General features: G+C 38.8%; 1 protein-coding gene across 3 annotated transcripts in view; it reads left to right on the top strand.

The window, feature by feature from the left end:
• BRCA1 (BRCA1 DNA repair associated) overlaps positions 1 to 13,075 on the top strand; it is a 102,189-nt gene extending 89,114 nt beyond the window's left edge. For all 3 annotated transcript variants that reach the window (XM_039321279.1, XM_039321280.1, XM_039321281.1), the window contains exons 17-22: positions 1,048 to 1,131; positions 2,538 to 2,592; positions 6,920 to 6,993; positions 7,757 to 7,817; positions 10,178 to 10,281; positions 12,690 to 13,075. In XM_039321279.1, coding sequence (XP_039177213.1) covers positions 1,048 to 1,131; positions 2,538 to 2,592; positions 6,920 to 6,993; positions 7,757 to 7,817; positions 10,178 to 10,281; positions 12,690 to 12,713 — 402 coding nt within the window. In that variant the 3' untranslated portion in view covers positions 12,714 to 13,075. The remainder of the gene's footprint in view (positions 1 to 1,047; positions 1,132 to 2,537; positions 2,593 to 6,919; positions 6,994 to 7,756; positions 7,818 to 10,177; positions 10,282 to 12,689) is intronic.
• Positions 13,076 to 13,739: the final 664 nt, after the last annotated feature.

The following is a 13,739-nucleotide window of genomic DNA, read 5'->3' as shown; positions in this document are numbered from 1 at the left end:
ATTGTAGCTCTTGGGAGGGAACTCCAGACTTGGTTTCACTTTTGACTATGCTGATACTTTGTAGCCAATAAATAAGTTCTTTAAGGAAACCTCTTGCCTTGGAGTTCTGCTTTTACTGGTTTCATCTATCAGAACCGTGACAGGGGTGTATGTCTTCCTGGACTTCCTAGGGTACTTAATTCTGCAAGGAGCCTAAGAGATTAAGATTAAGAATAATTTCTTATTCTCCTTTGCTGAGTTAGAGAGAAGCACTGGCAGTTAGGCTTTGTTCTGCATGTTTGAGATTCCTGGTTTGACAACTACCTTGAAGATAATGTAAATTGGTGGCAGAGATTAATGATCTGCAGGGTCTTATTTACCAATATTAGCAGAGGAAGAAATTATAACATGTTATCTATGGTGGCATTTAGCCCTGCCTGTTTTTCTGAATGACAGCTAGAATAACTGAATTATTTTCAATCTCTTCCTGGATCTCATTGTACACTGGAGTAACCGGAATATTTTTTTAGATGTATATCTTGGTCCCCTTCACCCCATTTTTTTTCATTTCCCCTCTCAAATCTTTATGTATCTGAACTAGAGTAGACTGTATGCTTCTTATGTTGAAGGGAGAAGTTGAAGAATATATTGTGCCTTCTCATTCTAGAGGCCACCAATTAGAAAATGAATAGATTTTCTCAAAAAGCTTTTTATGCTATAATTTCGATCCTCAGTGTATATAACATGCCATAGCTAACCTGTGTGCTCAGTTACCATCCTATCCTGCCATTGATCAAATTGCTGTATTATTACTAAAGATGAATATTCAAATTGCTATAGGGGATTTGCTTAATTAGATAATGGTTTCCTGTTCAATATAACTTAATTATCCTTTTTAACAATAAAATATAGGATAAGAATTACATTGCTACAGTCATACATTCTTTCTACTGGTTCAATTTGGATATTTGATTCCTACATGCCACAATTCTTTTTCTGCTTCAGTCATATAAGATATGGCTCTGTCAGGATTTCTTTGGCATCTGATTCCATTTATATTGTTTTCAGGAAGATTTTGAAGTGAGAGGAGATGTAATTAATGGGAAAAATCATCAAGGACCTAAAAGAGCAAGAGAATCACCTGTTGGAAAGGTAGGACTATCGTAACTGTTATCCCACACACAAAAAAAGTTATCGCCAAAGTGTGCCCCTCTTCTTTGTCATCACAAGAAATGAATGCTCGCTGGAGAAAAAGGTTGCTTTCATAAAGTAGAATCCTGAAAAGGGCTTTCATTTTTCATTTTTCCTCAGGTTATGTTGATCCTTTGGAGGAGAATTGTAGAATGCAATTATATTGTATGTAAAATTGTCCAGATAAATAACACAGCCTACCTGAATAATTTTTGCAGCAATGCTTACTGCTACTAGCATTTCTTAAAATACACTTTAGTTTTTCAGATTCTTTAAGTGGCATCGTATTATCCCAAATGAGAATGGAGATGGAGATGGTGTGGTTTCCTCTTTAAAAATGACTTGTCCTCTGAGCATTAAATAATACATTCAGAAATCATAAGGAAAGGGACAGCCACAATTCAAAATGCCCTGTTGTCCTGTTGCCATAGAAGAACATAACTAATTCTCCTCCTCCCCCCAACAAGGAGGGAGAGAGATTATAATGAGAAATCATAGCTAGGAGTTTGTGCAAGTAGTGTTCCAGAAGCAGCAGTGCTTGCATCCTGCTATTTTGCTTTCATCATTTAGTTGGCCCATACTGTTCTTGGAATCCAAGGATTTGGAGGCTTGCTTCAGATCCTGCACAGAGGTGAATGCTGCATAGAATGTGGGTGGGAAGAAAGGGAGAGACCAGTTTAAGTTGGTCCCTTCTTTTCCCTAAGCATTTAATAACCCAAAAAGATATTTCCAGATTCCCTCTTGCCTTCCCTCTCAATAGGAAAGTCTGTTGCAAGCTAGATACTTGGTAGAAAGCTGGAAAGGTGAAATTGATGAAGCCAGTGCGACAGACATCAGCTATAGTAGTTCTCATTGACAAAACGTAGATAACATTAACCAGTAGTTATTTCAGCTTCTTTTCCAGTTCCATTGCCTTAATGGTTTTCTTTCAGGTGGAGGATATAGATGTGTATAGTACTTGTTTATCTTTTCTTCCCTATGAATTTCTCTGCCTTTAAGAATTTTACTTTCCAAAGTTTCTATTTCTCAGCCATTTCTGTACTCAGTACCTAACTATTTTTTAAAGGTGAAGCAGATTAATTGATTTGGGGGGGTTAACAATTTAAATATTCAGAAATCTCACATTAGATCTTTCTCCCGTCTCACCAAAATGTCTCATTGTCAGTCTTCTGCAGCTGATATATTCCATTGTCAGGCAATGATATTCCCGAATGTAGTTTTTATTGTTCTCAAACCTTATTAGCTGGATACATTCCAACCTAGTTGGTAATTTAAATCACACCATTTGAACTTTCCAAGTTCTTATTTCATGAAGTTTAATTCTACATCATGCTTACATATTTGTTTTCCTTTTACTTCCTTCCCAGCTTTTCCAAGGATTGGAAATTTGCTGCTATGGGCCATTCACTGACATGCTTCCAGGTAAGAGTATTGGGATTCTTGATGTAAATTGAGGGAATGAATCTAACTGAAGTTTCAAGGAGTCTGTACGCTTCTTTTTGGTAATGTAAGCAGTTGAGTTCTGTCAAGAAAATGATCTAACCTTTTGAGAAAAAGCTAACTAACTTTAATAGCTCAGGTTTTTGGGGTTTTTTTTGCTCATTCAGTGATATTTATCCTTTAATAAGGCAAGATTTATATCCTGCTACAGAGACATTTCTGAATCTTGAATTTGTTTAGCCAGATTAATATATATATGTTTGCCCATTTCATTCTGCTCCTAATTGTCATTAATAGAGATAATCATTCTGGCTATATAGATAGTTATACCCATTGTTGTTGTTGTTAATTGCGAAGTCGTGTCCGACCCATCGCGACCCCATGGACAACATTCCTCCAGGTCTTCCTGTCCTCTACCATCTTCTGGAGTCCATTTAAATTCACGCCTACTGCTTCAGTGACTCCATCCAGCCATCTCATTCTCTGTCGTCCCCTTCTTCTATTGCCCTCAATCTTTCCCAGCATTAGGCTCTTCTCCAATGAATCCTTCCTTCTCATTAGGTGGCCAAAGTACTTGAGTTTCAACTTCAGGATCTGGCCTTCTAAAGAGAAGTCGGGGTTGATCTCTTCTAGGACCGACCGGTTTGAACGCCTTGCAGTCCAAGGGACTCGCAGGAGTCTTCTCCAGCACCACAGTTCAAAGGCCTCAATTCTTTTGCGCTCAGCCTTTCTTATGGTCCAACTTTCACAGCCATACATTGCAACTGGAAAACCATGGCCTGGACTATACGCACTTTTGTTGGCAGGGTGATGTCTCTGCTTTTTAGTATGCTGTCTAGATTTGCCATAGCTTTCCTCCCCAGGAGCAGGCGTCTTTTAATTTCTTGGCTGCAGTCTCCATTTGAGGTGATCTTTGAGCCCAGAAAAATAAAATCTGTCACTACCTCCATTTCTTCCCCATCTATTTGCCAGAATTGAGAGGGCCGGATGCCATGATTTTGGTTTTCTTAATGTTGAGTTTCAAGCCAACTTTTGCACTCTCCTTCTTCACCCGCGTCAAGAGGCTCTTTAGTTCCTCTTCACTTTCTGCCATTAGAGTGGTATCATCTGCATATCTTAGGTTGTTGATATTTCTCCCGGCAATCTTAATTCCAACTTTTGTTTCATCTAGTCCTGCCTTTCTCATGATGTGCTCTGCATATAAGTTAAATAGGCAGGGCGACAGTATACAGCCTTGCTGGACTCCTTTTCCAATTTTGAACCAATCAGTGGTTCCGTGTCCAGTTCTCACTGTTGCTTCTTGACCGCATATAGGTTTCTCAAGAGACAAATGAGATGGTCTGGTACTCCCATCTCCTTAAGAACTTGCCACAATTTGTTGTGATCCACACAATCAAAGGCTTTAGCATAGTCAATGAAGCAGAAGTAGATGTTTTTCTGGAACTCCCTGGCTTTCTCCATGATCCAGCGTATGTTGGCAATTTGATCTCTAGTTCCTCTGCCTCTTCGAAATCCTGCCTGTACTTCTGGTAGTTCTCGATCCACATACTGCTGGAGTCTAGCTTGTAGATTTTAAGCATAACTTTACTAGCATGTGAAATGAGTGCAATGGTGCGATAGTTTGAACATTCTTTGGCATTGCCTTTCTTTGGAATTGGAATGTAAACTGCCTTTTCCAATCCTGTGGCCACTGTTGAGTTTTCCAAATTTGCTGGCAAATTGAGTGTAGCACTTTTACTGCATCTTCTTTTAAGATTTTAAATAGCTCAGCTGGAATACTGTCACCTCCACTAGCTTTGTTGTTGCTCAGATTTTCTAAGGCCCATTTCACTTCACATTCTAGGATGTCTGGTTCGAGGTCAGTGACCATCTCATTGTGGTTATCTGGGATGTTAATCTCATTCTTGTATAGTTCTTCTGTGTAGTTTTGCCATCTCTTCTTAATCTCTTCTGCCTCTGTTAGGTCTCTGCCATTTTGGTCCTTTATCATGCCCATCTTTGCATGAAACGTTCCCTTCATATCTCCAATTTTCTTGAAGATATCTCTGGTCCTCCCTGTTCTGTTGTTTTCTTCTATTTCTTTGCACTGTTCATTTAAGAAGGCATTCTTATCTCTTCTAGCTACTCTCTGGAATTCTGCATTCAATTGGGTGTATCTTTCTCTTTCTCCTTTGCCTTTCGCTTCCCTTCTTTCCTCAGCTAGTTGCAAAGCTTCCTCAGACAGCCATTTTGCTTTCTTGCATTTCTTTTTCTTTGGGATGGTTTTAGTTGCTACCTCTTGTACAATGTTGCGAACTTCCATCCATAGTTCTTCAGGCATTCTGTCTATCAGATCCAGTTCCTTAAATCTATTTGTCACCTCTACTGTATATTCATCAGGAATATGATTTAGTTCATACCTAAGTGGCCTAGTGCTTTTCCCTACTTTTTTCAATTTAAGCCTAAATTTTGCAACGAAAAGCTCATGATCTGAGCCACAGTCAGCTCCTGGTCTTGTTTTTACTGACTGTATAGAGCTTCTCCATCTTTGGCTGCAGAGTACATAGTCAATCTGATTTCTATGTTGACCGTCTGGTGATGTCCATGTGTAGAGCCGTCTCTTGGGTTGTTGGAAAATAGTGTTTGTTATGACCATCGTATTCTCTTGACAAAATTCTATTAGCCTGTGCCCTGCTTCATTTTGTTCTCCAAGGCCAAACTTGCCTGTTCTTCCGGTTATCTTTTGGCTTCCTACCTTAGCATTCCAATCCCCCATGATGATAAGGACATCATTTTTTGGTGTTAATTCTATAAGGTGCTGTAGGGCTTCATAGAACCGGTCAATTTCATCCTCTTCAGCACCATTGGTTGGGGCATAGATTTGGACTACTGTGATATTGAATGGTTTGCCTTGGATTCGAATTGAGATCATTCTGTCATTTTGGGGATTGTATCCCAGTATTGCTTTTCCTATTCTTTTATTGACTATGAAGGCTACTCCATTTCTTCTGAGGGATTCTTGCCCACAGTAGTATAACTGATGGTCATCTGAGTTAAATTCACCCATTCCTGTCCATTTTAGTTCTCTGATTCCTAAGATGTCGATGTTCAGTCTTGTCATCTCTTTTTTGACTACGTCTATCTTGCCTTGATTCATGGATCTTACATTCCAGGTTCCTATGGAGAAAAAATCTTTACAGCATCGGACTTTCCTTTCACCACCAGATATATCCACAGCTGAGCGTCCTTTCGGCTTTGGCCCAGTCGCTTCATTCTTTCTGGCGCTACTAGTACTAGCCCTCTGCTCTTCCCAGTAGCATATTGGACACCTTCCGACCTGAGGGGCTCATCTTCCAGCGTCATATCTTTTTGCTTTTTAGTACTGTCCATGGGGTTTTCATGGCAAAGATACTGGAGTGGTTTGCCATTTCCTTCTCCAGTGGATCACATTTTGTATACCCATATTCCGTCTCAAATTGTGATGTGGTTTGAATACTTGTCTCCTTATCTTTATTGATTTGCTTGATGAATAGTTCTTAAAATGCAAGTTGCAAAGATTATATGTTGATCTGGTTAAATGCTATCTCTTCATCTTTTTTCTTAAAATTAAATAACTTAGTATCAGGAAGAGGTAACGCTTAGAAAATTTGCAAATGGCACAAAATATAGGATAGTTAATATCTTGAAAGACTGAAATAAAGTTCAATATATCATCTTAATATTATTATTTAACAACAATCTTGGAAAAGGTGGTTTATGGCCTATAAAGGATTTTCAGCTGTCGCAACATCTCCCCCCATGATCATGTGATTGCTTGACAACCTATTTGCACTTATGAATAGTTGCCAAATGATTCACAATCCTCTGTGCTAGCTTCCTCAAAAAGACAATGGGAAGCTGGCAGGGAACGTTGCCCACCCCTCTGAGACACTCTATGCTATTTACTTGGGGCTCTGTCCACATTGCAAACCACAAGATCCTTAATGACCATAACTGGGAGTGTTGGGATAACAATCATTGTGCAAAGCAGTCGCATATTGTCTTGCTTAACTATTGTTTTGTTGAAAAACTGAGATTCTAATCCCAATTATGATCATAAATTGAGGATAACCTGTACAAGTCTAAATTTGGTAGTTAATTTTTGTGACCAGTTCCATTTTTACAGAATTCAGACATATAGACTATGCAACTGAAGAATCCAAAACAAATTTGCTTATAATGTCTGTAGTCATCAATTTGGGCTTAATATCTTATTGGGGGGAGGGGGGAAGGATAAAATACTTAGTCATAATATATAATGTATTTTGTTTATCTTTTGGGAATTTCTCAGAACAACTGGAATGGATTGTAGAACTCTGTGGCGCCTCCCTTGTGAAGCAACCTCACTTATTTGCACATGCAACAGTAAGCTTGATAACTGTATGGGCCAGTTTTAGAAAGGAAGATATCAATAAACAGCATTTCCCACCTTCTCTTTATTTTTTTCAAAATTTCTGGTAAATTTAGCTGGTTCTGCTTAGATATAGAATCAGATCAATGGCTTATCTTGCCTTGTATTGCTACCTAGAAATCCTCTCACCTAAGTCATTGAAAATAAACATAGAGCTAAGGGGCCGAATACTCTCTTCTGCCGATGCCTGCACCTCTGTGGGATTGCAATATATCACCTACTAACAATGCTTGTGTACAGTACTCATTTCTTTTTAAGAAAAAATATGTTTGTGAATGAGTGGTGATATATCAGTGTATGGCATCTATTAAACTACAGCAGAGGTCTTCAAACTTGGCCCTTTTATAACTTGTGGACTTCAACTCCCAGAATTCCTCAGCCAGGCATGCCTGGCTGAGGAATTCTGGGAGTTGAAGTCCACAAGTCATAAAAGGGCCAAGTTTGAAGACCCCTGAACTATAGTGTGTAACCTTTATATTCTGTCATAGTTTCCCATGAGTATCAAATAACTCCTTTCACTTTCATTTTGTCACTTAGAGTAATTGTTTGCCTGTGAAATCTTTATTTCTTCTGTGAGCCCCCATCTGATTGGAGTACTACAGCAAAGCTGAAGATTAGTATGCCTTAGCAGTACAAATGATTGCATACAGGAAAGATGCATTGATCCTATATGCCACTTTCCTTTTCCTTTTTGTCTCTTATCCTATAATCATTTAGAACTCCACTGCTGTGATAGTTATTCAGCCTGATGCATGGACAGAAGAAAGCACCTGCCAAGGTGAGATGATAATGCTGCTTGTGTCTCCCAAGTCATAAAGGCTTTACAAAATGTCTGACTGACTTTTTGCTTGGTATAATAAAATATTGCAGCAAATAAACATGTGAGGAAATAAGTATGGTTGGCTTTAATCATCAGACATGACCGTCATTACCATCAACTTCTGTTCCCTAAGAAATTGGTAAAAGATATTGTTGTTCTTTAACAGTAACAGAGTTGGAAGGCACCTTGGAAGTCATCTAATCCAACCTCCTGTTCTCAGAGGAGACCTATATGCTATTTCTGATAAACGGCCATCCAGTCTCTCTTAAAAGCCTCCAGTGATGGATGGGGCACCCACAACTTCCAAAGGCAATTTGTTCCACTGGTTAATTGTTCTCATTTTAGGAATTTTCTTCTTAGCTTTAGGCTGCTTCTCTCCTTGGTTAGTTTCCATCCATTGATTATTGTCCTGCCTTCAGGTGCTTTGATAAATAAGTTGCCCCCTTTTCCTTGTGGCAACTCTTTGTATACTGGAAGATTGCTAGCTTGTCACCCTTGTCCTTCTTTGCACTAAACTAGGTATATCCAGGTCCTGCAATTGTTCTTCGCATGTTTTAGCTTCTAGACACGTTATCATTTTGTTGCTCTTCTCTGAACTCCTTCCAAAGTTTCAACATCTTTTGTGTATTGGGATGACCAATACTAAGACTTTATAAAGCGGTATTAGTACTTCATATGATCTTGATTCTATCCCTTTGTTAGTGCAACCTAGGATTGCTTTTTTGACTGCTGTCGCATACTGTTGGCTCATGTTTAAATGATTGTCCACTAGTCTATACTCGTACTTTTGATTTTTCTTGCTGAAATGTAAAACCTTGTTTTCTCTGTTAAATTTCATATTATTGGATAAGGCCCAGTGAACTAGTTTATTGAGATCCATCTGGATCTTGGGCCTATCTTTTAGGACAGGATTCTTCAAACTTGGCCCTTTTATGACTTGTGGACTTCAACTCCCAGAATTCCTCAGCCAGGCACACTGACTGAGGAATTCTGTGAGCTGAAGTCCACAAGTCATAAAAGGGCCAAATTTGAAGATCCCTGTCCTAGGACATTGGCTATTCTTGCCAGCTTGGTGTCATCTGCCAATTTGTTGAGTTCCTCTTCTATACCCTCATTTAAATTGTTTATGAAGGTATTGAAAAGTACTGGGACTAATATATATATATATATATATGTGTGTGTGTGTGTGTGTGTGTGTGTGTGTGTGTGTGTGTGTGTGTTTTCTGAGGTTTTCGCGGGTGTTTGTATGTAGGTCTTTGGTTGTTCGGGTTTTCTCCCGCGTAAAATTGGAAGTGTCTTGGCGACGTTTCGACGAAGTCCCATTCGTCATCTTCAGGCTGGTGTTTTCAGCTTCGTGCTTCGAAGCACGAAGCTGAAAACACCAGCCTGAAGATGACGAATGGGACTTCGTCGAAACGTCGCCAAGACACTTCCAATTTTACGCGGGAGAAAACCCGAACAACCAAAGACATATATATACTTCTTACTTCCCTCTTTGTAGATATAGTTCTGTTAAGGACTACATGTTGAGTGTGGTTTGTCAGCCAATTACAAATCTATCTGGTGGTGATGCAATCTATCCCACATTTTTCTATTTTACCAAGAAGTAGATTATATCAACTGTCAAATGCCTCACTAAAGTCCAAGTATACTATGTCTACTGCATTTCGCTGGTTACAATTAGTCACTTTGTCAAAGAATGAAATAAGATTTGTTCGACATGATCTGTTTCTGATAAACCCATGTTGGCTACTAATTATAGCTTTGCTTGCTTTTAGTTCTTTCCAGATCTGCTGCTTGATCCTCCCAAGTGGTGATGTCAGGCTGATTAATCTATAGTTTCCTGGATCTGGTTTTTTTTTCCTTTCTTAAAGATGGAACCACATCAGCTCTTTTCTGGTCTCCTGTCAGTTCTCCGGTCCCCCCAGATATTTGAAAGATATGATTTACTGTCTCTTACAAAGAGAAAGAAATGGAGCAAGGAACTTTGAACTGCCTGCCTCTGCCCTGCACTGTTTAGAAGAAATGTCTGTGGTTTCTTAGTTTCTCCAAACAGTAATACAAATATCTTTCTGTTTTTCATATCTGCTTTTAGATAGTCAGAGAATCCAATTTAGTTGTAGGAATAAAAAGCTTCTCTCTTATCTATACACATTATCTTGTAAAGGATGGTTACAACAACAATGGAAAAAATTATGATTTTTCCATGCTTAGGTTAAGGCATTTGAAATGTTATTCCTCAAAATGGCTTAAAGAAAGAACTCTCAAAAAGAAGATATAGGCATTAAATGTCTCATTGCTTCTCTGGTATTTTGCAGAGCTCCCGCTGCAATGCAGCATTGCTGTAGTTTCACGTGAGTGGGTGCTGGACAGTGTTGCCTGCTATCAGTGCCAATCATTTAATGACTACATCTTTCAACAGGTATGATGGAATTAGTTCTTAGAATTATACCTGAACATTTTTGGAATAATTTTCTTTACAAAGAATGTGACATTATAAATATTCGTTGGCTTAAAAATGCCCTGCCGTTCACCAAAGATAGAATTAAATTGATAAATATCAATTTTCAGCATAGTTATTGCAGTGGATTACAAAATCATGTGTTCCTTATGTTGATGCAAATTATTTTACAACCCACTATTGCCTTGTTTGGAAAGATTTTTTTTCTTTCTTCATGATGTTATCATTTGCAAGAGTTAGAACAAAGATCTAGCTGGATAGCAGCTAATTGTCTGCTTGTTTCAATGGGAGAGTGTTCAAAGAGGCAGTTATGCTGGATCATTAGCATACCATATTAATATAAGCAAACCAGATTGGAGATGGCCCAAGAGATCACTGCAAGGGACCATAGGGTGATAAAAAGACATGTGAGGACTCAAATGTTTGTGTTTGATAATAAATTGAGTCAGAAATGTAATCTATTAGAAATTCATTATCTGTCTCACAAGTTAAAAGCAAACTTGATTTGATCATTACCACAATCACTGTAGTGAGTGTAGTTGGCCTTAAAACTGTATAGATTTTTTAATACAATAAAGAAACTTCAATAGAAAACTGAATGGGAACAATCTCACTTCTCCAGCTTGCCTGACAGCAGATGGTATATGCTAAAAGGGGAGAAAATCATTATCCTCTTTCATTCATCTGCCCATTTCAGGAAATTAAGTGGATAGGTGCAGAGGAAACAGATAACATTAGTGCCCTCAGTAAGGACTCCCTCACTGGTTTCTCATTTCGTCCAATAATAAACTTGGGCTATCTCACAAGCATATTTTACTCCCTATGCATGTGTGCACATGTTTTAAATTTTATGTTCATTTTTTGATTGGTGTGTGTTTGTGTGTGTGTGTGTGAGAGAGAGAGAGAGAGAGAGATATTTTCTCTGGATGTGGCAAATTTTCTGTTAATTAATATAATTCGTTTTCTGCAAGCAAAGATGCTTACCTGAGTCCCTAAATCTAAGCCCAAGGAGCCACTGAGGCTTTGTACATGCTTTGTTGGCTATATTTCTATTTCATTAGCTATTTTAATATGATATTTCTATTAATTAGGAAAGTTAGAGTATTTTGTTATAAGTATTACCCTTATATATAGGTAGTTCTCAACTTAGGACCATAATGGAGCCTGCCCATTATGGTCACAAGTTGTAATGATTGTTAAATGAGGTGCTCACATGATCACTCACCTGGTGATTTCAGTCTTGTACTCACTGTTGCATTTGTTAAGCAGAGCACACGGTTCCCCAAGAGTGGGGGGAAGTCGTGGGAGGTCTGGTTCAGGACCATACACTGCAGCACTTTTCCAGTTCACATGTGGCCTTCCAGGGCCTCCCCCTGCTCTCTGTGGCATCCCATGCTCTGTTTCCCAACCTGCTGGCTTGGGCCTACTTTCCACCCCTCTGAGATCCCCTTCCTTTTCCCCCACCCAACATCATGGCTTGGCCACTTATCTTTTTTGTAAATCTCATTTGAAAGAGCCAGCTGTTCAGCTGTGTAGCCTTTCTACACAAAGGTCGTGTGCGCTGTCCCAAAACTGTATCTCTCCAGTGATTGGCATTTGGGAAGGAGAGCAAATCAATCTGCCCCTCAGCCTTCCTATTCAGTATAGATACCATGAACTGTTGTCTCAGAAATGGGTGCTGTTTCAGAGTAGCCACAATTCCCCAAAGGGTGCCCACTTCTGGAATGGTGCCATATGGCTTCTGTGTAGAAAGGCCATGAGATGGAATGGCTGCTTCCCAAAGGAGATTTACGGAAAAGGTAAATGACCAAGCCATGATGGGGATAGGAAGGAGGTGTGGGACCAGGTGAGGTGGGAAGCAGGCCTAAGGCCTATGAGAACCCAGCAGAGTGGGATGTGGGAAAAGATAGACATGGGGGCACTGTACATCCCTGGAGATGTCATAAGGACAAGCAGATTTCCAAGCGCCTGAATTTTGTTCATGTGACTGTGGGGGCAATGTAGTAACCATACGTTTCTTCGTGAATATATTGCTGTAATATTTAAAGACATGTGCTAAGACTATTTATTTTTTTACTAAAAGTTATCAAAGATTAATTTAGCAACAGATTTTTTAAAATAATTCAGTGTTTGATGCAAATGCTTATAGCAAGTCATATGCATTGTCTTGATTTGAGGCTGTAAATACTGTAAACAGCATGGGAGGGAAAGGGGGATGGTGCAAACCAGAGTCAGTAAAAAGGGCAGTAAAGCATGCAGGCAGATGCAGCCAGCTAATGAAGGCCTGACATTCAGGAAAAACAAGAGGGTCAGTGATTGCCAAGAGTCCTTGCTCAAATGATCGATCTTCTATCTCCCTCTGTTCCCAGGAACCATCTTCCATGTCTGAATAGTAATGTTCTTATAGCCCAAATGGGATTACAGCTTTCAATAGTTTCTCACCTGCACTAATAAACGAGTTTTGGGAACTGGAGAAGTATCTATCCTGATTCATCCCTCGTGGTGTCTTCCATCAGATTCCAAGTCCAGGAGCAATCTCTAATGTATGCATTTATTTTCTTTAATTTCTTTAATTTATCTATTGCTTGTCATGCCATGTGTTTCCAGGTGGTGTACAAAATGAGCATACCTTTTGTACAATTCAGTTAAGAAGTAATAGTTGAAATAATAAAATATGTAAATCACATTAAAGACTGGCAGTAAGAGTCAGAAGACTAACACCTTAACATGTTATCAAATAAAAAAAAATTCTCAATTGGGTTTGTGCATGTTTTATTTGTAGTTGGATATTTTCCTCAGAGGACTGATTGCTCTGCAGTTTCTGTTTCCCTAGTGCCAGTCTCAAGTTCAGGGTCTAGTTTTTGCTTCTCTGTTGAGATGCAGGTGGTATTGACTGAACATGCTCTTCTTTTCCATGCCCTAGTTACTGCTCAAGAAGAGATTTAAACCCTTGAGGCAATTTACCAATATCACATAAGGAGCACCTTTTACAGTTACTGTACGTGAAAGCATAGTTTAAAACAATGTTGTTTTAAAGTTATCATGCTTTTCTATATGCAAATTCTAAATTAACTAATCAACTGAAGTAAAGTTTTTTAGAAGTAAATTCAGCAGAATAAATTAGCCAGGTAAAAACCTTAACAAACCTAGGATTCAGCAAAATTAAGTGTATTGTATACAGTATATGTGGAGTTTGAGCATCTGATTGAGAATTTGTAACTAGTACTGTGAAAAATCTGATTTAAATTTCTTAAAATGTTTCGTTCAGTTCACTTTACCCCACGGGCTCCCTCAGTTTAAATTCCTATATTTAAAGGGCTTTAATAGCGCTTATTCACTGTACTGCAATTCCTAGATTGTATTTTGTAATATGTATTGCAAGTACAATTATTCACAAAACCTTCTATTAAGGCAGAGGG

The sequence above is a fragment of the Crotalus tigris genome, unplaced genomic scaffold, assembly GCF_016545835.1.
Source record: "Crotalus tigris isolate CLP2741 ecotype Arizona unplaced genomic scaffold, ASM1654583v1 scf7180000023724.639413, whole genome shotgun sequence".
Lineage (NCBI taxonomy): Eukaryota > Metazoa > Chordata > Lepidosauria > Squamata > Viperidae > Crotalus > Crotalus tigris.
Note: the sequence above shows the minus strand (reverse complement) of the source record. Positions and strands in the feature narration are given on the sequence as shown.